This window comes from Ambystoma mexicanum, chromosome 13, assembly GCF_040938575.1.
Source record: "Ambystoma mexicanum isolate Mex_15411 chromosome 13, UKY_AmexF1_1, whole genome shotgun sequence".
Classification (NCBI taxonomy): domain Eukaryota; kingdom Metazoa; phylum Chordata; class Amphibia; order Caudata; family Ambystomatidae; genus Ambystoma; species Ambystoma mexicanum.
The window spans coordinates 636722110-636749263 of record NC_090938.1 but is presented as its reverse complement, the minus strand read 5'-3'; the positions used below and the strand labels follow the sequence as shown (position 1 = coordinate 636749263).

The following is a 27154-nucleotide window of genomic DNA, read 5'->3' as shown; positions in this document are numbered from 1 at the left end:
AAACATTTGCACAAACTGAAGTACTAAACCCAGTTACGGCTTTGTGCAAGTATGCCACTTCAGTTTACAAAGTCAGCTTGTGTCACTTATGTGCTCAGTCTTTCACGCAGCTGCCGAGGCCAAGCATTACTGCTTCAAGCGCCCACCCGTGCAATGGTACAGCTTTAAATGTATATTCAAACAACTTTGCCAATTTAAGGTTTCACAAAATTAACTTGTAGCAATACAAAAAAGGTGATAACTGGAAGGTTTAGAATTCATATTAAACCACTGGCAATTGCCCTGGGCAACCCCCAGAGCATCGTTCTTCAGCCTGCCAAGCCATTACAGAAAGGGGAAAGACCATCTGCAAATCAGGCGTGGCAACAATGGTCGTGGGGGTATACCTGAGCAATTGCCAGTGGTTTAAGATGAAGTATACATTTTCCAGCCATCACCTCTTTTGCTGAGGTCACCCATAAGTGGGACAGGCATGCCCAGACGTGGGTCCCCGAGCCTACTGGGCCTAGAATCCCAACATGCACCTCACTGATGATGTCCAATGAGGCCGAAACATGTCTCAGGATGCTTGTGGTCTTATGCAGCAGGTATGTGACCAAGCAGTTCAGGCCGGACTGCCCTTTTTGGGGTGGGACCAGGTCTTTCCCCTTTCTGTAATGCCATGGCAGGCTGAAGAGCGATAGTCTGGAGTTTTTTCCAGAGCAATAGTCAGTGGCTTTAAATGAATTCTAAACCTTCCAGCCATCACCTCTTTTGTTTTGTTGAACATTAACTTGTAGCACAAGGACCGCAGGACTACTCTTCGTAAAACAATGCGATGCTACAAGGTGATACCGGTGGGTACTTTGTCAACTCATAGAGAGAATGTACGTCTGTATGATCAAACTTTTGACACAAAGGCCAGAATCCCTTGGTGTCTGGGGGTGTTAGTTCACCATTAAGGTTTGTTCGAGTCTGAGGCTATCATTTGTCGACAGTCGAGCACCCAAAATCGGGCTGTTTTGGTCGCATACCCCGTGCCACACCACGCGCTTCATGGAAGGCTTGTGTGGCTATATGACGCCTCCGTTAAAAGGAAACTGGAGCATAGCACCTCATGTTCAAGGCTCTGCCACCACATTCTCCCAAAGACTTATAACCTCACATAAGAGGCAGGCCACCTAGGAAACTACTCCATTATAATGCCCTACCCCGAGTCATCACTCCAAAAGCCAATTCTAACTAAGCCCCATGCGAAAGGCCTTCACCTGGCATTTACTGACAGGCACATTTGTCAGATCGTTTAAAAAATTGGAGGATCGCTGCAGATGAGCCTTCTAAAAATCATATAACTTTGACGACTTTCCTACGTTTTGTCAAAACTTTCAAATGCCAATTTACCTCCTTGAGCCAAGTTCTGCATGCTAGAAGGTTGCCCATTAGCAAGGCACCTGTTGGTTCTCCATTGACACATTTCATAAGCATTTGAAATGTAATTTCCGCAGCAACACACCGTTCCAGGTCTTCCCTTATTTTCAGCCATTTTGTATGAATCTAAAGTAGGTGGACGATGTTGTGGCTGGCTCGTGGGTACACGGCCCAGTGGGACAGTTGCTGGCGGCACCTAACAGGGAGCCATATTGCTTTGGTCACACAAGCTTTGACTATTGCAGGGATCAGCTTGATTGCCACAATAGTGGCCGGGGTGGGGTCCCGGCGCAACTGGGCTGCTGTCACACAGCGTGACAGTGGCCTGGGGGGGTCCCAGGTTGCACATGCTGATCTGAGGGAACCCAGATCAGTGGTCGCATGGCGTCAGCCTGCAGGCCCAATAAATGAGAGACGAGGCAGAAGTTCCATTCATAGAGTCTTCCGCTGTTCTGGCGCACGTGCCAGCTGAGGCTCCTTTTATTGACAGTCCGTCATGACAATATTGTTAAAGGGGCAACACCACAGACAATATTGTTTGCGTCATGCATTGCGAAGGGTAGACTTGCAGCGTCCTTCCGAATGTTTCCACTATTGGAGTTTCTGTGATCACGGGGGCCACAGTTCCCCAGGTCGGACCTAAAGCTTCATTTAAGTGTCTAACATAAGTCTACGCGTGTGTGTATTTGTATACATATATATATATATATATATCATGCTTATCGTATGTGGAAAGCCTGCAATGTTTTTATTTTTAGCGTGTTAGGGAAGCTGTACTCCTTTCACGGGTTGCGTTTTCATTGCTCTCTGTGAGGGTAATTTGCATTGCTAATGCCCGTATTGTATCTGGGGGGGAGGGGGTGCGGGTGTGTAGGTGTAGGGGTCTTGCCCTGCTGCTTGTTTTGGATATTTTTATTTTGCGGTGAACATTGATTATTTATTTTTCTAACACTCCTCCCCCACATCCCCGCCTGTTTTAGGATCTGTATCCGCTGGTGATGAAGGACGTGCAGCGGTTTCCAGCCCTGGAGGAGGACGTCAGGCAGCTGCATCGCCTGGTGGAGACTGCGGAGCTCAGGTGAGCGCGAGCTGGCTGGCACGTGGCAGCGCGCAGCCGTACAACACGTGCGCGCGGTGTCTGCCCTGCAGCAGACAGCACGTGTACATTACACCTGTGATGTTTACTCGGTGCACATCCATGGAAAGACTTTCGGGGTTGCATGCATTCTCTGTCGCATCCTATTTCAGGCAATGGCATAAAGACACCGAGGTGCCACGCTTTTCTCAGATTTCAAAGTAGCCAGCAAATCACCGCATGGACAGTGGCGCAACAAACACCATTGAGCTGATCGGGCTATAGCCCCCACTGACATTTTGGGCTATGATAACTCGACTTGGCTCGCCCACAGAGCCGTGGCAGGACAGAACAGCACCCAGACGTTTAACGGCGCCTGGGCGTCACATTTTTTATAATTGATTGGCAGCATAAAAAGAGTACAGGGGAGTGCAGTCATAGAAGAGGCATATAAGAGTACACAAAGTGAACCTAGTCATACAGGATGGAGTTGTGCAAGTATTCAGTGGGAATACATGGTCATATTACAATATAAATCACATGTTGGGCATTCAAGTATTGGGGGTGAGGTTAGTCGGGTAAGTCTTAAATTCAGCCCATATATCCCTGGGACGAGACGTGGGGGGCAGCATGGTGATATGTAGTTCTTTAGAGTTCTGAGCCCTGGTTAGTGCCGCCAACCAAACCTTGTCATTGGGCGGGGCGGCGTCTTTCCATTTCAATAGTACACATCCCTTGGCCAACATACAGCCTATATGCACACACGATCTGTGTCACTTGTTTTGTACGTTCTTCCATTCCCCGAATAGAGATCCCAATGGAGAGTGAGCCAAGGGTATGTCCACCATTTTGGATAGTGTGCCTAGGACAGAGTTCCAGAACGTCTGGAGTCGACTGCAGGCCCAGAACATGTGCATATGGTCCACTTGGGTAGGGCGGCATCTAGGCAACAGTATTCTGTGGTTTGGTACATTCTGCTGAGTTTCATGGTGATATAGGACAGTTTGTTCAGTAGTGTGTATTGCTTACAGGCGTTCATGGCCACATTTTCGGTATGAGCACACATTCGCTTCCATTGTGCATCGGATAGTTCTCTCCCCACATCTTCGGCCCAGCTACTCCTCACCTTAGAGGAGGTGGATGGTTGTTTATTCAGCAGGCTTTCGTGTAGTGTAGAGAGTAGCCGCCGACTACCACTGGAGTTTGCAATGTGTACTAATGCTTCAGTCTCAGGGGGTTCGGCCGGGAAATCCGCCCATTGTGCCATGACTGCTGCCCGAAGTCTAAAATATTGTATAAGTAGCACCCCGTACCAGTATGCTCCCGTAGCCAGGTTAGTGGAGAGATCAATTTGCCTTCTGGGCACAAGTCAGCCATAACCTTATACCCCAAGCGCTTCCAGCATGTCACTTCTGCAGCATCCCAGGTCGGTCCAAGCCTGGGGAATCTCCACAATGGGAGTCATTTATAGGATGGGTGTGCAGAGCTATTGCCGCCCAGATGGTGCGCCAGGGTAGTATCGTAGATGCCACTGGGTCGAACTGGCAGTCATCCTTGTATTTGGGGTCGATTATCAGTGTTTTTAGATCAGCTCTGCCCGTCGCTAGTTGTTCAATTTTGACATTTGGGGACTGTGAGGTCCCTTCATACCAGTGGGTGGCGAACTGGGACTGTGCTGCCACCTAGTATAGTTTGAGATGTGGGGTCCCGAATCCCTCCCCTCATAGGGCGGAGTCATATCTGTCCACTTCTTCCGGACCGCCCCAGAGCGCCATAGGAACTGTGTGAAGTGCACATGCAATCTAGTGAAGAAGGGTTTGCCGGGCCACACCAGGACATTAATGAATAAATATATAGTAGTTTAGGTAGTAGTATAATTTTAATCAGGGATAGTCTTCCTGTCATCGTAAGAGGGAGTGCCTTTCATCTGTTCAATCTGCTTGTCACATAACCCTCGACCTCTAGGTAGTTGTTTTTCAATGGAGTGGGCTTTGCACCTGAAACTGCCACCTCAGATATCTAATCCCATTTGGTGACCAGTGGAGGGGATATTCACCCTGTGGGATTTTAGTGCCACTATTAAGTGGGAACACTTCGGATTTAGTGTAGTTGATTGTGAATCCTGCAAAGCTGCCCAGATGGATTTTGTCCTGGAGGACCGGGTCTAGGTTTATCTAAGGGTCTCTAATATACAATAGTAAGTCGTCAGCGTAGAGTGAGACTATCTCCCGTGATCCCCTGAGGCGGATCCCCTGATGGCCATGGTGGGTACGGATCGTGTCCGCCATTGGCTCGATTACAAGTGCAAAAAGGATTGGGGAGAATGGGCAGCCCTGGCCTGTTCCCCTCCCCAGTACCAAGGGGTCTGATACACATGAGTTAACGAGCACTCTGGCCGGTGGGTGGGTATAGAGTAGCTTGATATATCTCAACATCCCAGGGCCAATCCCCATCTGGTCAAATACCACCTACAGATATTCCCAAGAGACCATGTTGAAGGCCTTTTGGGCATCAATAGTTACTGTGACAGCTGTTGCTTCAGGGTCAATTCTGGCCATCACATCAAATAGGTACCACAAGCGACAAAGCACACCTGATGGCGTGGATCATATGAGGCACCAGTGGAAGCAGTTGGTTTGCTAATACCGTTGCAAATATTTTGGTGTCCACATTCATGAGTGAAAGGGGCCTGTAGGAGCCGCACTAATTAGGCAGTTTGTCCGGCTTCAACAGGATGGTTGTGGTGGCCTCCCGTAGGAATGGGGGCAAGATTGACTTACTCAACGCCTCCTCCCATACTTCCAGAAGCTGCAGGGCCATTAGGGCAGTATGTTCTTGGTAGAATTCCGAGGTGAGCCTGTAAGGGCCCAGAGCTTTACCCTTGGGCAGATTGGAGACCACGGTTAGAATTTCCTCCAGGGATATGGGAGCCTCTAGATTTTCTCCGATTTGGGAATTAAGAAGTGACAATGGTATTCCCTCAAGAAGAGAGTGTATGGCCTGGGGGCCTCGAAGGGTGTCAGAGGCGTATAAGGATCCGTAAAAGTCCCAGAACACCCCAAGTATCTCACAGTCCGCCTAGGGAGGGTCCCCGTTTCCATCTAGGATACAGTCCACCTGGGTGCGTCCTGTTTTGGCTCTAACCAGCCAAGCCAGCATTCCCCCAGGTCTTTCCCCCTCCCCATATTTTTTGGCTGCTTGTGGTCAGGCAAGGACCTGTGAATCCGATCGGAGGGTGGACTCCACCTCCAAGGACTTATGCTTGGTTTCACTGCGTTGTAGGTCATCCCTGATAGCCCTAAGTATCCCAGCCTCCCTGGAGATCGACATACCCCTGATATACACCTTGAAGGCCTCCCATCTAGTCCTGCATGTGGTCTCACCCACTTTTTTTGCATGTTAAGAAGGTATCAATATCAGATTTGATGTCGGCCTTGAATACTATGACTCGAAGCGCTTCCGACTTAAAGCGGCGGTAAGGGGTTGACGGCGCCGGTAAGGATGTTGGTGCCATTAACCCCTTACCGCCGCATTATGAGGTCCTTTAGCGGGAGCCGCTAAGGACCACGGAGCTAAGAATGGGCCCGTCATTAACAGGCCTGTTATTAGCTCCCTCCCCATTCCCATTGAGCCCTAAAGGGCTTGAATGGGAATGGGGATGGGTATTTTGAATGGGGATTTACCGGGTCTTCCAAGGTTGGAATGACCCAGTAAGTCCCGATTCAAGGAACCCGGACCCGGACACAAGTTTGGAGGCAGCCATGGCGCTAATAGCACCATGGCTACCTCCAAACTCGTAATGAAGCCCCATGTACGATAACATAACGTCCTTCCGGTATCTATGTAGTGTTTCTTCAATGTGAAATTCACAGATTTCTGAATTAGTGTCATGACCCTTTTGGATCGAGTTGAATATGAGGTGAAGTATCTATTGCACCCCCAGATAGGAACAATCCCACGGCATACCCCCTCCATAGCACGTGTTTCTTGCAGAAAGAGGACATTCACTCTGTGTCTGTTTGCATAAGCCGTAATTTACCGCGGCTTGGCAAAGTTCCCCAGCCCTCTAATATTCCAGCTCATCACCTTCAATGCCATATTGGTTGATGTTTAACGATTGCGTTCTTCCCATGATCTCCCCCGTACACACTCCACCCAAGTATCACCCAGTCAACTACATCCCCGCACTCTGCTGCCAACTTCTTTTTACATTTTACATTCCCCATCATTCAACCAGCGCAACTGGCGCATAAACATTTGACCAACCATGGTACTAACCAAACTCCCAGCCCCCCACCCTCACTGCCACCCCCAACCAATAGTGTGACCGCATTCTCCCCCTCGCCCCTGTACATCTCCCATTTAGATCCAGGGGACCAGCATTGGGTCAACATTAAGTAAGCAGTTCCTATGGGGCTAACTGTTGCCGCTTCGGACCGTACCTCACAATGTCATCTGATCGGTTAACAGCGTTAGTTGATGCAGGGGTTGTTCATTATAACAGTACAAATTGCACATATAACATACAGAGGGAACTGCTCTGCAACAGGGGTCGATCCACTCAGCCCGTGTTCTGCCCCGTTTCTTCAGGCTCCACATGGTCAAGGATCAGTATCTGTGCCTCAATGAACTTGACCACTTCGTTGGGTACCTTGAAGAAATCTAACTTGCCCCGGAATTGGAATTTCGAGCAGGGAACAACATTGCAATGCTACGATCACGTAGCATTTTCTTGACCTCTATAAATTGCCTACTCTCCTGTTGTACTGAGAGTGAGACGTATGGGAAAATGCAGATGGTGTGGAGCCCAGGCGCAGTTCCTTCCTGTCTCTGGCGAGGCGAAACAGGTGATCTCTGTCTCTGTAACTGAGGATCTGTGCTATGATTGGTCGGGGGAAGTCACCTGGCTTTGGCCTGGCAGTTAGGTCCTGATGTGCGCGCTCGACAGCGAACATGGGCGACAGCACTGGGTCTCCCAAAAGGTCTTTTAGAAGGGTCTCCACCGCTTTTTCCATGCCGCCCGAGAGCACCTCCTCAGGAACCCCGACTGTTCAGATGTTGTTACGCCTTGAGCATGACTCCAGATCATCACACTTGCTTTTTAACTATTTTCATTTCCTTCGTGAGGGTTGAAACCGATATCTGAAGTCCCTTCACAGTGTCCTCCATCCCCCCGATCCTTGTTGGCGCCTCTTGTTATGCGCGCCCCTTCTTTTGATGTGATTGTATGGAGGCCATGTTGGCGGTAATGTCATACAATTTTTCATGTACTGCCACGAAGCGCTTGGCTGTGGCCTCCATCATATGAGTACGGTCTGTGGTGGATTTCACTGCAGGTGGAGCCTGTTGCAGCCGGGATCCGGAGGAAGGGCCAGAGTCCTTGCGGGGGGTTGTCCTTGTGAATTTGTCCATGGCACTTGATTTCTTCTCTCCGCCAGCACCTCTCGTCATGATGGGTAGATGTGGCTGCTATGCACCGGATAGGCGCACGGTCAACCAAGTGGCGGGGTCCCACAGACAGCCCTGTCCACATCCATTCCAGCTTGTAGTGTATGTTTGAGTCGGCCCCCTCACATCACGTTCCAGATACTGAACGGGGAGCACCTCCACCGTTCCTCCAGGTGGGCAATATGCCGCTTTCTCCCCAGAGCATGTGAGTGTGCCGCGCTCCCACCCCAGGACCTCTGGGGTTGTGCAGTCGGGATTGCAGGGATTTTTCACTTTGGCAGGTTACAGTATAGAGGGTATTGTTAATATCACCTTATCAGTACGTGGCTCACGACACCCCCAGAAACGTATTATGTCCTGCACTTTGTATCAGTCCAACTACCAGCTCCTCTCCAGCAAGGAGTGTTGTATTAAATTGCCTCATTGTCTTGGGGTTTATGAGTGGTGGACTCCTCAGTGCTAGTGATCTTGTGCCTCTAAATCCATAAAGTGGGGCACCTACCCAGCATCAGCGTGCTAGACGCGGCGCACCCCACCAGGCACCAGCCAGAGATCAGGCCGACACGTGGGCCACATCGCCTGAACACGGGGGGCGTAATGGGGCACCCACCCAGGGTTCCCCGCACAGGCTGGTAGTGCGCAGAGTGATAATGGCAGTGTGGTTACAAGCCCATCACGGGGGGTACCTGCACGCACATTCACTCGTGGAATTCCAGGGCCGACGTGACTGTCAGTGCCGGAAGGCACAGGATATTTTTTTTAACTGAGCAGTTGCCCGCCAGCGCATGTGTCATGTGGTGCACAGTCCGGGCCCCACCGCCGCCCGGTCCAGTGCTGGACAGACCAGGGCACCGCCACCGCCCAGGACAATTACAGGATGTGGCTCGGGAGTCGGCCGAGGACAGTCTCGCTGTGGCGCCGTAACAGCCTCCAGCGGTCTGTGCAGTGCTCTGGACCCAAGACTTGGATCGGAGAGGAACGGCACCTCCCTCAGCTCCCAGACTCGCACCAGTTGTACCACTCCTCACAGGAACTCGAGTTGGGAGTTTGCAGCTCTCTGTATCGCTTAGAGCCGCCGCCGTTACAGGATTGCGTGGTCTGAAATGCAGAGCTGGAAAGATAAGCGGCCATCTTGTTTGCTGCCCAACAGCGCCCCCTTGATTGAGCTTCACTCTTAACCCAGGCCCTCACTTACTAACATAAAGCATTTCACTGTTAGCACATGCAATATGCATACATTTTTAGGGAATTCAAATCGTGATGCAGGGTTAGCACTTAAAAGCCAGGGGAGTGATTGGAAGTGCAGAAAGGGGACAGGAAACCGCACATTTCCACAGCAGTCCCCAAGTGGGTGCTTACAGAGGTAAAGGGCAGAGTTAACTGCTTGTACATTGAAGCTTCGCCATCTCATTGGCATGTGTAAAGAAGTTAGAGGCCCCCCACACAAGTAAGTTTGCACCTGTGCACACCTGCAGTTGGCAGAGAGGTGAGGAAGGAAGCTTTTACTGAAACTGGCAGCATTTTACTGTGTTTGCGCAGATACAGAAAATGTACTTGGACAAACACAGTAAAACTTTAAAGCTGCTGCTTTCAAGATTTCCATCGCCCCTCAGCCTCAGCAAAATCAAATGCTCACATCAGCCTCCTCCCCACGGATGCGAGCCAACATATAACCACATATATGTGTGCTTTCACACCCGAGGGTAGGGGGCTTATATGTGCCCTTGCTTTTGCATATGTGTTATGTTTCTAGAACAGCATTTTGGTACAGTGAGTCTAGTCATTTATCACTGTGGCATGACCTTATATATTTATTTTATGTACAAGTGAAGACTTTATTTTTTAGAATATTTTTCAAAAGTTGCTGTCCATGGCATATAAAAATTATCAAAGCAACTAAACGTGTATGTCTTTAAGTCCAAGTTATTGCTTTAAGTTCATTCTTACTGGCACATTGCACTTTAAAATGTGCCATTTGATACTTGTTCCCCAGACCAGACGATTCTTGGGGGTAGAACAGAGGGGTTGGATCCTCCAAGTTAACCCCGTCCAGTTTCTCAAGTGACCCCGCCCACCACCCGTTAGCCCCCCCAAAAGTTAGGTTCCGTTGTGCCCCTGCGCATGGGTGCCAGCTTGTAATTTTTTCAACAGGGGCAGAAATTGCCACACAGAATGAAGTGCGGGAAGCGTACCTATCCCTAAGTCGAAACAGCCCAGTTTAATAATAATAATAATAATTTGGCATTTATATAGCACTACGAACCCTCGGGTATCTGAGCGCTGCTTATTATTACCCACGGTGTGTGGTGCTCATTTATCGACCTCGGAAGGATGAAAGGCTGAGTTTGGCCTTGCCGGGATTTGGAGGTGCGTTAGTAGGCTCTGCACGGATGTCAAAGCGAGCGCTCTACTCGCTGCGCCACTTGACCGGCTTAGAGCACATTTTGCAGCAGTAATTGGGGAAAAAACACCATTGGACTTACAACTAAGTCTAAACCTATAACCAGGGCTTTAACTGGGCCGGGACTAGACGGGGCGGGGCCACGGCAGTCTCCAAAAAGTGCGATTGAGGCGGGGCACTGCCAGGGCTCCTCTGTGTCCCCTGTTAACCCTAACCTCCCCTGGATACGAAACTCCACATTGCCCTTTTGGAGGTCAATATAGTTGTAGAAAGGTCATAGAATTGTTCCTCCCATTTTCTTGTGAAAGCACCTTGGCAAGCTTAAGTTCAGGGTCCTGGAAAGTGAAATGCCCTGTACCCCGTGGTATCAGATAGGCCTTTGCCTTGCACTGCTATCATACGCCCAGGTAGCCATTCCCCGCCTGTTGCAATCTTATGGCCAGGTAGTGTACCATTATGGCACTGCCTGGCAAATGCCTATCCAGTGCCTACACAGCCAGAATGCCTTGCTTGCATGGAGCTGTGACTGCCCGTTGAGTGTGTGGGCTGTTGTGGCGGAGATGGAAGCCCATTCCACACCTGGTTCAGGGTAGTCCCAGTGCACTGGTGCCCCAGTTATCCAGCCTGCTTGTGCTTGACTTGGCGACCCACTCACTGTGTATGCAGGCGCTGTCCAGCTCTTAATCGGCTGTTCCCCAAACTGTTCCACGTCTCTATATCGTGCCTCAAGATAGTGTCTCACTGGCACTCAATTTCACACCAGAAATATGGGTTTCCCCCAACTTAATTTCCGCCATTTCTTTTACACATAAGCCATCCCAGTACCCCACTGCTTTGCCCTTCTTTCATCCTTTCCACTTGCTAGCCCGACCCCACATCCCTGTGTGTAGCCCCCCAACTGCACAATATCGTTTTGTGTATAGGCGCATATAGATACCCAATAAATAACATGTCTACCCAGAATTATACCTACCCCGCTGTTTTCAGTGATACAGTATATTTTCCCAGTCTAGTGACTTGTCGCCCCCTTACACCCTAAATTCCCAGGATGAGGATGCGGGTGGAGATGTGACTGTTCTCCAGCAAGCAGTGATGGACTGACTCAGACCATGGGATCAGGTGAAAATGGGTGTGTAGGCGCAATGGGCATTTCAGGATCATTCGTGAGGGCAGGTTCTCACAGCAGCGAGAAGGTGTAGTAATAAACACAGTCCTTTGCATGTAATGTGTACAGCAGACTTTCATGTTCTTAAAGTCTTGGCATGCATGACATCAAGAGAGGGAGTCCTTGATGATCTCATATAGGGACATTTTTAGTAGTTTCGGCTGGTAGGTGGTGCTAAAGCACCCCCCATAAAAGAAAAATGTTGCAACGGGGGAGTATATGCACAGCAACGAGGGATATGGTATGTGAGGAGGGATACGCAGCTTCTGGGTGCTGCTTGGTTATTTACCCTTCCACTGACTGCAGTGCCAATCCCTATGACCATTTTCCACCATTACCAGACCCATCCTGCTCACAAAACATCATCCTTGTGGCATCTTTTTTTAGCTAGCACTATCATACAGTAACATCAAACGGTGTGCTTTTATAGGGCCTCCCATTGTTATTTCTAAGCAGGCTTCCGAGTGGCAATGGCTTAATTGCATTTGTAACTGAGCTACTGTGTTAAGAAAATGTTTTAAGCAAGTGTGCTTCAGCAACTCGATGTATATGCAACATGTATGTCCTTGCATCCGTTCCTTGTACTGAAATACGGTTAAAACGGAGCATTGACAAAGTCAACCTTTTGGGCTTGCGCATAGCTATTAGATAAGCATTTGCCAGGTACTAACATCCTATTCCAAGGTTCTCGCAACGTTTTCCAGCTGTTGTCATGTAATGGCCAGGTAGCTAGCAAATGCGTATCCCGTGCTTACTCAAAAGACACAGCTGTTGGCTCTGCGGATGCTTGTTTAACTTTAAAAGGTACAGGGGAGGCTATGGCAGTAAAGAGTCGTATGGAGCGGGCACGGCAGGAGTGTGACGAGGACTCGGCAGAAGCGGGCTGCACAATATCCTAGGGAAACCTTTATCACAATCGAAGCATAAAGTATCAGGGCGTTCAGAACAATCCTCAATCATAATAATAATAATATTTTGCCTCTAGCCTTTTTATAGCGCTTCACTGTGGGTGCATCTGCCATCTAAGCGCTGTATTCCTATTACTCATGTTAGTTGTGGTGAATTGATGAACCTCAGAAGAATGAAGAACCGAGTTGAGTTGGCCGTGCAGGTGCACAAATGAGGAGAAATGAATTTGAAGCGCCCATATAACCCCCCCCCCCCACCAATGATCCAGCGCAGCACAGGGATTGTATAGAATTGTCTCCAAACTAGATGTTTGCTTTCACCACACTTGGATTTTTTGTTTAGCTCTTCAAAGTGTTATACAAAGTACGTGCCTTTGTGGTCAGTTGTGTGTTTACTTGAAGAATGTGGCTGTCAATTTCGAAGATCAGAAATGACTTGCAATAACACATTTACAGATGGCAAAGGCCTTTCCCAGGAATGGTGCCTTGACAAAAGCACAAAGACGAGAACCTGTGGTGAGGCAGTTTCCGAGAGTGTGAACAAAGTGGGACATAAACCAGTGACAAAACCAACGAGCAGGTGGCATGCAAAGCTAATACTAAGGGGGCAAGTGCTTCAAACTAAGGAGGAGTACTGTACACATATACAACATTGCATTATTACATGGCACTGGGGGGGGCAGGTAGGGAGGATGGGGGATAGGTTTTAAGTTCAAGCTTCGAAGAGCTGCACAGTTGGGCTGGCTTTGGTTGTGATGAGCAGCAGGTTCTAATGGAGCGCAGCGAGAAAGAGTGGGAGGGTCAGTGGGGGCATGGGACAGTGAGGCCTAGTGCAGGCGAGGGGCAGAGGAACAAGATGATGAGTAGACTGAGATACAGTTAGGTACCCAGGAGCAACATGATTGATAGCTTTGCAGATTAGGTTGTGAATGGAGAGCCAACCAGCGTTGTGTTGATAGGTAGAAGTCCTGAGGTCTGCAGCATGTGTTCTCATGAGAGGAGCTAGCATCTCCCATTCCCTTGCTGACTGTTAGCTCTTCCACAGCGGCCCCAAAAGCTTTCAGGTGCACCCGCCTTTCAGGAGCTCTCCCGAGTTTCCTTAGGCCAGACCATCTCTGCACTTAAGTAGCGCTTGCTGTGAGTCACTTCTTTGTTGGTGTCCAGAGACCTGCACGCATCTCTGGGTGCCGTACATGTACAGTAGCACACGGCCTGCACCCTTTGGCTCTTCTAATGTTTTGGACTACAACTCTCATCAGCTCTAGCCAGCTTGATCAATGGAGGGGAATCATGGGAATCGCAGTCAACAAACCTGTAGCACTTAAAGAGGAGAGTGATCTGCACTGGGAGGTAGAGGGATTGCAGCCGTGTGATCTTAAGCACGTACTCCAATCATCTGTCTTGTACATGAATGCTTTTCTTGGCACATTAAGCACATCATTACAATTTAGTAATCTACAAACTGCTTTGTCTTGTCGAAAAATGTACCAAATTGCAAGCCATCACCTGCCCTGCCTCGTCCAAGCTCCCTTTTCTGTTTCAGCTTCCTTTGAAATAATTGAGTGACCGATCTGGACCCCACCAATATTTGTGTGAAACTTTTATCTTTGCCCACCGTCGTCAATTTCCTCCCTGTTCATAGAAATCAATTTGTTGATAACTGTGGAGATTGGGATATTTTCCACGGTAATGTACGATCGGACCGAAAAAAAGTTCTGACCGTACAATACGACCGAAAAATGCTTCCACCAAAGGTTCGCACACCAAAAGTTCTGTGTGGTATAGTGAGCGGGAAACCCCTGCAGCACACCCGCGAAAAAAAATGGGAAAAAACGGGGGCTGCAGGGGTGTTCCCCGCAACACCCCGCTCACTATACTGTATATTTTACAGTATAGTGAGCGGGGTGTTGCGGGGCACACCACGTCGTTTTTTTTTTTTTACAGTATAGTGAGCGGGGGAAGCCCCCGTAGTATGTAAGTGTGTTCACATGAGAAAGGTGCACACATTTGGTAGTTCGCACCTTTCTCATGCGAACTTTCCGGATCACTTAGAATCATTTTCCACACACTAGATAGTGCTGTAGAGTGCTGTGCACGCGAGTGGCCCTGTACAGGGCAGCGCTCCACTCCCTGCATTGCAGTATGACACTTAGCACAGGTGCTTTAGCTCTTGGTTGCATATTAGACATTTCTGTCGTCCAGCGCTAGCTGGTGAAGGCAGCGTGCTTAATGATTTTACAAGCTGCCTTACACAGCAGGGAAGTGCATTCCTACACGTGGAAGGGTGGGGGAGACCGGCCCAGTATTGTGCATTTGAGTCTGCAGCGTCCTTCATAAAGCAAAGACCAGGAAAGCATGAGGGCGATCTGTATTGGTCTGCCAAGAGCCATTCTCCATGGCTTTTCACCACCCTCCCTTTTCTTGCTTCTTCATTTACGTACATCCCTCTCGCTGTTCTCTTTTTCACTGCTATTTACCCTTTTTTCTTGCACCCTGCCTTCTCACTTGCATTTCTCTTTCTGACCTTAACACCCCCTCTTTCTCGCGTGGCTCTTTTCCTCTGTCTCGTCCTCTCTTCTGATCTTCTTCCCCATCTCTTTCGCTTTCTTCTGAGATCATTGAATGGGAACTTTGCAGCGGTGTGTGGTTGTTCCTGCTGTGAAGGCAGTCATTGAAACTATTGACGGCTTTCCTCAGAGGCATTGTAAGTGTGTGTAGGTGGCAAGGTTAATAAGATGGTCATGAATGCTAGTACGCTAGGTCCTTGACCTGGTCACTGATGGCGATGCATCTTAGGCCGTCGGTCCCTTCAATCAATAGTGTAGGTGAAACCTGTCTTCCGCCTGCTTACAATTGTAAATGTGTCTTCTGTATTTCCCTGGTCACTGGGATAGATGAATGCTATGCCCTTACGTTGATAATTGTTCATGTATTCTAGGACTTCAACCTAGTCACTATTGTACTTGAGTTCTGGGCACACAACGGATTCTCTGCACTCAACTTAGTCACTATTGTAGATGCATTCTAGGAGCTCAACCTGGTCAATATTGTAGATGCATTCTAGGAGCTCTACCTGGTCACTATTGTAGATGCATTCTAGGAGCTCAACCTGGTCAATATTGTAGATGCATTCTAGGAGCTCAACCTGGTCAATATTGTAGATGCATTCTAGGAGCTCAACCTGGTCAATATTGTAGATGCATTCTAGGAGCTCTACCTGGTCAATATTGTAGATGCATTCTAGGAGCTCTACCTGGTCAATATTGTAGATGCATTCTAGGAGCTCAACTAAGTCACTATTGTAGATGCATTTTAGGAGCTCAACTTAGTCACTATTGTAGATGCATTCTAGGAGCTCTACCTGGTCACTATTGTAGCTGCATTCTAGGAGCTCAACTAGGAGCTCTACCTGGTTAGTATTGTAGATGCATTCTAGGAGCTCAACTAAGTCACTATTGTAGATGCATTCTAGGAGCTCAACGTGGTCACTATTGTAGATGCATTCTAGGAGCTCAACTAGGAGCTCAACCTGGTCACTATTGTAGATGCATTCTAGGAGCTCAACTAAGTCACTATTGTAGATGCATTCTAGGAGCTCAACGTGGTCACTATTGTAGATGCATTCTAGAATCTCTACCTGATCACTATTGTAGATGCATTCTAGGAGCTCAACTAGGAGCTCTACCTTGTCACTATTGTAGATGCATTCTAGGAGCTCAACCCGGTCACTATTATAGATTCATTCTAGGAGCTCAACTTAGTCACTATTGTAGCTGCACTCTAGGAGCTCAACTAGGAGCTCAACCTGGTCACTATTGTAGATGCATTCTATGAGCTCTACCTGGTTAGTATTGTAGATGCATTCTAGGAGCTCAACTAAGTCACTATTGTAGATGCATTCTAGGAGCTCAACGTGGTCACTATTGTAGATGCATTCTAGGAGCTCAACTAGGAGCTCAACCTGGTCAATATTGTAGATGCATTCTAGGAGCTCAACTAGGAGCTCTACCTGGTCACTATTGTAGATGCATTCTAGGAGCTCAACCTGGTCACTATTATAGATTCATTCTAGGAGCTCAACTTAGTCACTATTGTAGATGCATTCTAGGAGCTCTACCTGGTCACTATTGTAGATGCATTCTAGGAGCTCTACCTGATCACTATTGTAGATGCATTCTAGGAGCTCAACTAGGAGCTCTACCTGGTCACTATTGTAGATGCATTCTAGGAGCTCTACCTGATCACTATTGTAGATGCATTCTAGGAGCTCAACTAGGAGCTCTACCTGGTCACTATTGTAGATGCATTCTAGGAGCTCAACCTGGTCACTATTATAGATTCATTCTAGGAGCTCAACTTAGTCACTATTGTAGATGCATTCTAGGAGCTCTACCTGGTCACTATTGTAGCTGCATTCTAGGAGCTCAACTAGGAGCTCAACCTGGTCACTATTGTAGATGCATTCTAGGAGCTCAACTAGGAGCTCTACCTGGTTAGTATTGTAGATGCATTCTAGGAGCTCAACTAAGTCACTATTGTAGATGCATTCTAGGAGCTCAACCTGGTCACTATTATAGATTCATTCTAGGAGCTCAACTTAGTCACTATTGTAGATGCATTCTAGGAGCTCTACCTGGTCACTATTGTAGATGCATTCTAGGAGCTCTACCTGATCACTATTGTAGATGCATTCTAGGAGCTCAACTAGGAGCTCTACCTGGTCACTATTGTAGATGCATTCTAGGAGCTCTACCTGATCACTATTGTAGATGCATTCTAGGAGCTCAACTAGGAGCTCTACCTGGTCACTATTGTAGATGCATTCTAGGAGCTCAACCTGGTCACTATTATAGATTCATTCTAGGAGCTCAACTTAGTCACTATTGTAGATGCATTCTAGGAGCTCTACCTGGTCACTATTGTAGCTGCATTCTAGGAGCTCAACTAGGAGCTCAACCTGGTCACTATTGTAGATGCATTCTAGGAGCTCAACTAGGAGCTCTACCTGGTTAGTATTGTAGATGCATTCTAGGAGCTCAACTAAGTCACTATTGTAGATGCATTCTAGGAGCTCAACGTGGTCACTATTGTAGATGCATTCTAGGAGCTCAACTAGGAGCTCAACCTGGTCACTATTGTAGATGCATTCTAGGAGCTCAACTAAGTCACTATTGTAGATGCATTCTAGGAGCTCAACGTGGTCACTATTGTAGATGCATTCTAGGAACTCTACCTGATCACTATTGTAGATGCATTCTAGGAGCTCTACCTGGTCACTATTGTAGATGCATTCTAGGAGCTCAACCTGGTCACTATTGTAGATGCATTCTAGGAGCTCAACCTGGTCACTATTGTAGATTCATTCTAGGAGCTCAACTTAGTCACTATTGTAGATGCATTCTAGGAGCTCAACCTGGTCACTATTGTTGATGCATCCTAAGCCCCACAGTTCAGCCACTCCTGTAGGTGCATCAGATCTCTTCAGTCTGGTCATTATTATATATACATGGTCAGTATTCTAGACATAACCTAAGTCTTATGCTCGCTCACCATTGTAGATTAATCCTATGCCCATAGCCTTGTAACTAGTCAAGATGCAGTGTAGGTCCTTAACCTGGTCCCCGTTGTGAATGCATGCTAGTCCATCGAGCTGGTACAGCTGTGAGTCTTTTCATAGGATCTCAGTATTGTCTCTCATGAAGCTACGTGATGGCTCTTAGTCTAATCATGATGGATGCTGTCTCACACTCTGCCACCATGTTACTCTTAGCCTAGTGCCTGTTGTAGATTCCTGCTGGACCCTCTGCCTGGTCCTTATTGGAGACGTATCATGCAGTTGTATCTTGAGCATTTGTAGCTGCATGGTACGCTCCTAGCCCAATCACTGTTGGCAATGCATCATAGCCATTAAGGCTAGTGATTATTGTAGCTGTGCTGCATTCCTGGTCTGTTTCTCTTCTCTTTCCGTTGCAATGACTCCTCCTCTTCCTCTGGTTGGCTGCAGGGTAACGCATGAGGTCAGTGCCAATACGAGGAAGGTGAAGCCGCTGTTCCGGCACTTCCGCCGAATCGACTCCTGCCTGCAGCCACGCGTGGCCTTCCGTGGATCTGATGAAAGTAAGTCTAGATGGTTGGTGACAGGGTGCGCTGCCTCCTGGGATCACTTGCAGGACGTTGAATGTATGAATTAGCTGGCTGATGGATGTGGCCAGGTGTTCGGATGAAGCTGGTATGAAGACAGCGTCTCTATGAAGGGCTCTCATCACCACCAAAATACCACAACATTCAAGTCCACCACTACCTCCCTCCCCCCAAGTGACCACTCCGTGGAGTGCCCAGACCCTTTTCTCAGTCAAATGCTCAGGGTTCACGCTAGACTCCACCCTTCCTCTCCCCGAACACCAACATAAAATCAAATAAATGAAATCCACCCAAACTAAAACTAACATAAACGACACCAGAAACATATACACTTCATACACCCACCAGCATGTGAAACATGGCCCAAGCCTGTCCCTCTCGTGGCTACACTCTGGAGAGCCATGGCTTGCTCTTCTCCCAAGCAGTTTGCTACTCTTACTCACAGTTATCCTCAAAGTGGTCTGGCCATCACAGTAGTCTAGTGTTTTGACCACATTACCCCATTCTCATTTTGCAATATTAGTTGCCACTATAGACCACATATTACTCTCATTTGGCAGCATTGCCCTCAAGGCATGTTACAAAACTAACCTGCCTACCCAAACTCTCAAGTTGTCCATCTCTGGTGACCTCAGGCTCACCCATACACACTACCCTTAGAGCCCCAACCATGTCAGTCGCCTATACACTAAACAAATAATCTCTGAACATACAGAGCTCAGCCTAGCAGCCTCTGACTGCCAGGGACATACACAACGTACACTTGGAGACCGCAGTATAGCAGCCTTACCCTATCAGAAGTAAACGCAGCCTTCGCCTAAGTCCCCAGCGTAAATGCCGAACGTTCCAGGAACACATAGATATCATATATAAAGTCTGTATTGGAGAGACTCCCAAAAGCAAACACCCCAGAGTCATCAACATAGTGGCCCCAAGCGCCTAAGCAAATGAATCCCATGTCTACGGTCCCCAAAATAGCGGCTCCAGACTCCAAGCGCTCTTGCATCCTATGCCGACAGTCCCTAGAATAATGGCACAGGCTCTCAAAAGTAAACCCACCGTACGTAGAGTCCTCAAAATAGTAGCTTCGGGCTCCTAAGCAAATGCATCCCACATCTACGGTCGGTCCCCAGAATAGTGGCTCCAGACTCCAAAGCTCTTGCATCCTGTTCCGACATTCCCCAGAATAGTGGCCCAGGCTCTCAAAAGCAAACCCACCGGACATATAGTCCTCAACATAGTGGCCCCAGGCTCCTAAGCAAATGCATCCCATGTCTACAGTCCCCAGAATAGCGGCTCCAGACTCCAAAGCTCTTGCATCCTATGCCGACAGTCCCTAGAATAATGGCCCAGGCTCTCAAAAGCAAACCCACTGTACGTAGAGTCCTCAACATAGTGGCCCCAGGCTCCTAAGCAAATGCATCCTTCGTCTACGGTCCCCAGAATAGTGGCTCCAGAATCCAAAGCTCTTGCCTCCAATGCCGAGAGTCCCTAGAATAGAGGCCCAGGCTCTCAAAAGCAAACCCACTGTACTTAGAGTCCTCAACATAGTGGCCCCAGGCTCCTAAGCAAATGCATCCCTCGTCTACGGTCCCAAGAATATTGGCTCCAGACTCCAAAGCTCTTGCATCCTATGCTGAGAGGCCCAGGCTCTCAAAAGCAATCCCACCATACGTAGAGTCCTCAACCTAGTTGCTTCGGGCTCTTAAGCAAATGCATCCCATGTCTACAGTCCCCAGGATAACGGCTCCAGACTCCAAAGCTCTTGCATCCTATGCCGACATTCCCCAGAATAGTGGTCCATGCTCCCAAAAGTAAACCCACTGTACTTGGAGTCCTCAACATAGTGGTCCCAGGATCTCAAAAGCAAACCCACTGTAAGTAGAGTCCTCAACATAGTGGCCCCAGGCTCCTAAGCAAATGCATCCCACATCTACGGTCCCCAGAATAGTGTCCCCAGGCACCAAGCACATGCATCCCATGCCCACAACTCTAACATAGCAGCACCAGTTTCTCGGGAGCAAACACACGCTAGTCCTAGAGAACCTCAACGCAGCAATTGTCGAGGTCCCAAGAGCCGACACAGCTTATTCCCACAATTTCCAGTACCGATCTAGAGTGGTTGGCTACTCCTCTTCCAGAGGCAGGCGTCCCAAAGGTTAGGCCTGGAGTGGTTGGTCGCCCTATCGGCAAGGCAGAAGCACATAACCTCTGCAGAATGCCCAAGCCCTTTCAGACAAGTCACGTGACACTGGGTTCTCAGGCCTAGCCCTGTATCACTGAATGTTCGATTGCTGGGGCTACCTGTAATGAAAGATATTTACTAATGTTCGGGGCACTCGGTTTGGGAGTTGGTGTTGCTAATAATTAACAAATGTGATGTCCATTTGCTGCACTTTCCACCGGACGGAAAGACTTAGTGGTACGTCCCAGCCCACTTCCTCCACATAAAAAGGACATCCTTTCTTGCACAAGCAAGACTGTAATAGGTGTGCATCAAATAATAAAAGAACAATACAGCAGGAAAATGCTAGGCCGCCTTGGCCCAAACTCATGGTACAGTCCACCTCCGAAGATTGGACTCTCCGTAAGATCAGCAAGGGCCAGATTCTCATGAATGAGCGTCAATGAAACGAGCACAGAGAGGGTGCTGGCTTCATTTGCCCATTTCTGAAATGTTATTCTCAAAGGTGACCTGAGCATTTCATGAGGGGCTGGACAATAGCGCAAAGATGCGCTCTTCCCAATACTACTGCATGACAGGCTCCCAGCAACCATGTGGTTTCTGGGAGCGCATTTCCCAGAGACATTTCCATTCCTGTTTGAGGGATGGAAATGCCAGCTGTGCACGCTATAAACCGAGGATGCTGCACTTCAAAACCAAATCTTGGCACCTTTGCCTGCGCCTGTTCTCAACCGGTGCCAATCGAGGATGCACTTTTCAATGCGCAGAAATGCCTCCTTATTTGCACAAATGTGCAAAGGGGTGAAAAAGGTCATCTGAGTGAGTGCACCTAAGATGCACTCATTCAGATGTCCTCTTCCCACTTGTGCCAAAAAATGATTTGAGAAGCTGCCCCCGAAGACACTGAAATCACCCTGGTTCAAGAACCCTATTAATATCTAAGTTGAAAGACAAGACTATAAGACGGATAATGAACCAATCGAAAAAGAGAATGCAAAAATGGTACACTACAGGTAGATGGTGACTTACATCTGTCCCCTTGCCGACATTAGAGCTATAGGGAAGGTTTAGCTATCCCAGCATTTTCCTACATTTAGCTTCTTACTTTCCAGCATTGCAGTGGGGAAATTCTTAACGGTGTGAGCACTCTCTCAACCACTGCGCTTCGACGCTAATCTTCGGGTGGACATAGTCTGTAGTTCTTTCCCAGACTAGCTTAGTTACTTTCCTGTTCAGCCCAGCTCGAAAAGTAACTGAATTCAGATTTGATTTCTCACCTGTTCCTGTTTAACTTGTCTTCTGGAGCAAAAAATAGCTCCTAAGTGTGATCTAATGCTAGAATAGTACCATACGTATGTGTGCATAGCTGCAAACCCATCTAGGAATCAGCGGAGCACCGTACGGCGGTAAATGCAAAGTTTACAAGAGCAACGACACGTTGCGGCCACCTCATAGAATTACTCGGGCCATGCGCAGGATCCAGTGCTTTAAGGTCCCTGGCATTCTATGACATGGCCTGTCTGTCCATGCTGGTCAGTCATACCGATAAATGGTGGAGGGAATGCAATGGCTGGTTCCTTGGTATTTGTATTTTAGTTTTATTGAGCGTGAACTTTGCTCGAAAGCAATGGAATGGCGAGTACAGGGGATGGGCTGCTTAGGTGATCGGTAATGATCGAGAGGGATTCAGGCTCTTGCACAGAGATGTCTATGGAAGGGGAGTCGGCTTGGATGGAGCCGTGTTTTTTTAATTGTGTTCCTTGAAAGGAGGGTTAATTTTGTTATTTTTTCGAAACTGTAGGATCAATGGAGCAAGTGCGATGGCTGCAGCAATACTGTAGTTGTATCCAATTCAGGGGTCATAGGTTTGTTTTGTATTTATCAATAGAAAATGGAACGTGCTGTGGTGAACCAGAAGGAGGACTCGGACTGCATGTAGTCATGATTCAAGAGTTTTGTTCAAATAAAAGGAAACCGCCTAACTTGCCCTATTTCTTTGAGGGAAGTTCCCTACCTATAAAAAGTAAAAACTATGGGTGTTTGCCAAGTTCAAATAAAAAAGTCCTCTCTCAAAATCCTAAGTAGCTAACTGGCCCCACCACTTTGGAAAAATACCTAACTCAAAATAAGAGGGAGGCTTGTTCAATAGCCTCGGCTTAGACTTCTGCCTGGCCCAAACGTAGTTGACTTGTTCTCAGTCTTTAAAGTGCTTGTAGATGGTACCAAATACTTTTGGAAAAATCAACAACTATCTGCTGTAACGGTTTCCCTCTCCCTCAGATAAGGAAACAGTTTGTTCAATTTTTTTCCAGTCCCTCCAGGACAACTTGAAAATACAGTTCTTTCATTTCCACCTTCGTAGCATTGGGACTTCCCATTAGTCCGCTAGATCTGTGGTAAAATAAAGTATTTTCTCTCAGTGTACAATTTTGCCTATGATTCTTGCCCAGTCGAATAACACTGCTTCCCCTGATTTATGCACTATGCTATCCATGGTGTAGAGTTTTATGCTTTATTTTACTCTATTTCAACACAGACCTCTGTATGTGGTTCCTTGACACTGTTGCCGGTGACATTAACTTTAGTATACAGATCCTTTATCTTTTTCTACTCTTATTTAGTGAGGGCCATGTGCCATCTCACTCTTATAGCTAGGCATACTTTGTTGACTATTCCACCTTCATTTAGCATTTTTGTATCCCTTTTCTCTATGTTATAGAGGGGCCGGTTGCCTGTTACGTCCTAGTAAATGTTCGTAGTATTGGCGGCTATTTCAGCCCTTCAGTACAATGTTCGTATCGTTTGCTCTCTGATTCAATGGGACCGTCTTCCTGTTACATGTATTCTCAGTTTCGTACCTGCTGCAGTTACTGTGTTCCTGGAAACCAGCAGTTGTGTGGTTCACTCACTTCAACAGGTTCGTAGCGACTCTTTCCTCATCGGTGCCGCTCTTGGCGGGAAAGTTGCTTGTCAGCCGGAACTCGGGATCTCGGGCTCCTCTTTCATCTCGGGTCTCGGCTTTGGTTGCTGGGCACCAGGCTCACCACTGCTCATCAGTGGTCACGCCACCCAGGAAGACGGTTGTCTTTCCATCCTCTGTCTCGCCTTGACCAGAGCGTCTTACTCGGGTTAAGGCACCTGCCATCCAGCCTACACCTAGCAGGTTTAACACCCGGCTTGTCACTGCTGGCTCTGCGTTTCAACGTAGCTCTGTCACTCCAGGACATAGCTGCTCCAGGGACTCGCATCTGTGTAGCACTTGCTCTCCTCCCACTGTGGGAGTTCCCTCCCCATTCACAAAACGTTTGCATTTTATACACATCATCAGAATGAAGGAAATGATGTCCGTCTTCCATGATTATGGCACTCAGTCGAGGTTTACCATTACTTGAAGTCAATAGGGTTAGAGAAGGATGTTTGTGTGTTCTAGTTGTAACAGGGAATGCAACAGTTTTTCCGTCACCCACATATACGCAAAGGGTGGTTTGGACCAGGAGTTTTATGCTGGAATGGGAGTCCTTGTCCTCAAGAGGGGAGTCACTCCCAATGAGGTCCGACACCTACCCAGGCCCCATGGGAGTGTTTTGGATAGCAGGCTAACCTACGTGGCCTCAAAGGGGGTAGTTTCCCTCTGGGGAGAAGGGATGAGTTATCCAGCCTCCCCCCAGTACTTTGCCAAGTAGAACTGTACAAAGCGCACATTGAAGTGTGGAGCAGCCCCATTAGTGAGTGCTTTACAAAGTGGTGAGAGAGTAGTTAATACTGTGACGAATCCCAGGATGTCTTCACTGCTTCTATGGTGGAAGACACTTCCTATGAGTCCAGGTGAACGGGCCGGAGGGCCTGCCTAAAAAAGGATAACTCGATGAATTCAAAGGAAGAAGCGGTTTGACTAGAGAGGGATTTAGCATGGAAGTCACCTTGTGTCTTGTTTCTTTATTTTACAAAATCAGATTTTGGGTTTGGCTGCTCCTTGGCCCCAGGGCTCTAAGTGGGTCGGGGCCGAGCCCCCGGCAGCCTCAGAAATCGCATTTTGAGGTGGGGCCTTGCTGGGGCTCACTAATCTGACCTTGGAGCCCCGGCCGCTGCAGGACAAGGCTTTTTTTAAGCCCTTGCTCATTTGCGAGAGCTTCAAGCCTCAGCTAATAATTGTGAATATTAGCTCGCGTCACATCTAGACAGGATTGTAAAATGTTGGCTTGCATCGCTTCTAGACAGGATTGTGAATGTTAGCCAGTGCCACATTTAGATATCATTTGTTTTCTTTTGTTTTCTTTTTATTAGCCTTAGGTTAAAATACAACCTTTTACCAAATTCCATTCATCCAAATTAATACATCATTTCCATAAACTAAAAGAAAAGAAAAAAAACAGTTCATTTTTACACCATTTTCTTCCATGATAGCACAGCTAAACTCCCTTGCTTCGCTTCCATTTCCACCTCATTATGGGCCATCATATGGTTATCATAAAGTCAGTGTCACTATACACATCTAGCAGCTACATTTGTCCCAGACGGGCAAAGGCTTCTCCTCCGTAGTTTAGTAGTGCCAAAGTTAAGGATAAGCTCTCGCCCAGAATCGGTCGGTCCGGTCCCACCATTGATCCACTGACAGTGATGGAAGGGCGTGGATAAAGGCGGCCAGCCACTTAGTTCTGTTAGAGCAGGGCAGATAAGGAGCAGGTGCTACAGAGTTTCAATTGTGAATTCAGAAACACACAGTCTACATATACAGTCCAACTTTTTACCATCGTTGGAGCTCTATGTGCTAGTAATTTCTCTGGTTGGAAAGGCGTTTATCCGAAAAACCCATAAATTGGTTGCAAAAATAGCTATTCAGAAATCTAACCACGTACTTTGTCAAGGAATTAAGAGCTTGTGTTTCCGAGGATGATCGCCCGTATAGTTTACATGAGGTTTATAGTGATAGCCTCGAAAACAAGGGGTCGAATTACAAAAGTATCGAATACAAACCCTCGAATAACAAACCCTCGACATCCTATATTTTACATATAAAAGTGCAATTCCATCGAAACCAGTCCATCGACAATATGCATGGACTGGTTTCAGTGGAAATGCACTTTTACATGTAAAAAGCAGCATTTCCATGCATTTGCGTGTTACTTTAAAACGTTACATGGCACTGTCCAGTGCTGAAATTTCAGCATTAGCCAGACCCTTGTAACGTTTACATTTGTTTTTCTATATTGGGGGGTTCCCCTCCCACACCCCTCCAACCCCCACGCCTACCCCCTCCAACCCGAGCCCTGGCCCTAACGCTAACCCTAACCCTAATGTAAACCTTAAACGAACCCAAGCCCCCACCCTAACCCTAATTTAACCCTTAAACGAACCCAAGCCCCAATCCTAAACATAGCCCCAACCCTAACCCTAACCCCATTTGAACCCTTAAACTAACCCAAGCGTCAACCCTAACCCTAGCCCCAACCCTAGCCCTAACCCCATTTGAACCCTTAAACTAACCCAAGCTCCAACCCCAACCCTAGCCCCTAATACTTACCATTACATGTCGATGGAACCATCAAATTTTTTCAACAAAATGGCCAGTCTATGGAATGGTATTTCGATGGAAAAAATTCTATGGTTTGTGTTTTGATGGTTTGTGATAAGATAGAATGACCGAATACCTTTACATGTTGATCTTTCCTCTTGTATTTGGATCCAGTCTCTTTCCCACAACTTTCTTTTTACTTTGCATGGGTTTGTTATGAGCAGATCAACTGTGGCATCAAGACTCTTTAAAATGTCCTTGCAGATTTCCACCCATTCTCGCAGCACGCCCTCAGATTCTTCCCAGGTGCCCTTTTGTACACACTCAAAACCTCTCGGAGGAGAAGGGGTTATGCATATCTGGAAGAGAGTCAAGGATTTCCACACCACCATAGTGTATAGGGAGTTTAGATCTAATGCCATTCTAACTGCTTGGATTGGCATTCCCTGCGGCAGATTCAGCACCTTTTGCCAGAATACGCCCTCCAGGTGGGGCCAGGTGTTAGCCGGAAGATCAAAAGAAGGCTCCGCGCCAAAGGTGATTGGAACAACCTTCATTTTATAGAATTGGATTAGGGCCTTTAAAGTGAAGTTGCTATATTTTCCTTTGATAATCCTGGCCTGTGAGGCCAAAGTCTTTGTTTTACTCCTTAGGATTGCTAGTCTTGGGGGCATTCACCATAGTACTGTTGACACACATCCCCAAGTAGGTCATCGAGCTTCCCTGAACAAGCATTTCACCATTTAGGAACCAAGATAATTTCCTCTTACCTCTCCTTCTCCCTTATTCCAAGGTCAGATGTAATTGTGAATGTTAGCCAGTGCCATATCTAGACAGCATTGTGAATGTTAGCCTGCGTCACATCTAAACAAGATTGTGAATGATAGCCTGCATCACATTTAGATTGAATTG

At 47.6% G+C, this 27154-nt stretch overlaps 1 protein-coding gene across 1 annotated transcript in view; it reads left to right on the top strand.

The window, feature by feature from the left end:
• RAPGEFL1 (Rap guanine nucleotide exchange factor like 1) overlaps nucleotides 1-27154 on the top strand; it is a 293670-nt gene that overhangs the window by 158881 nt on the left and 107635 nt on the right. The window contains exons 4-5 of the mRNA XM_069634578.1: nucleotides 2388-2485; nucleotides 18409-18521. Of these exons, the coding sequence (XP_069490679.1) occupies nucleotides 2388-2485; nucleotides 18409-18521 (211 nt within the window). The remainder of the gene's footprint in view (nucleotides 1-2387; nucleotides 2486-18408; nucleotides 18522-27154) is intronic.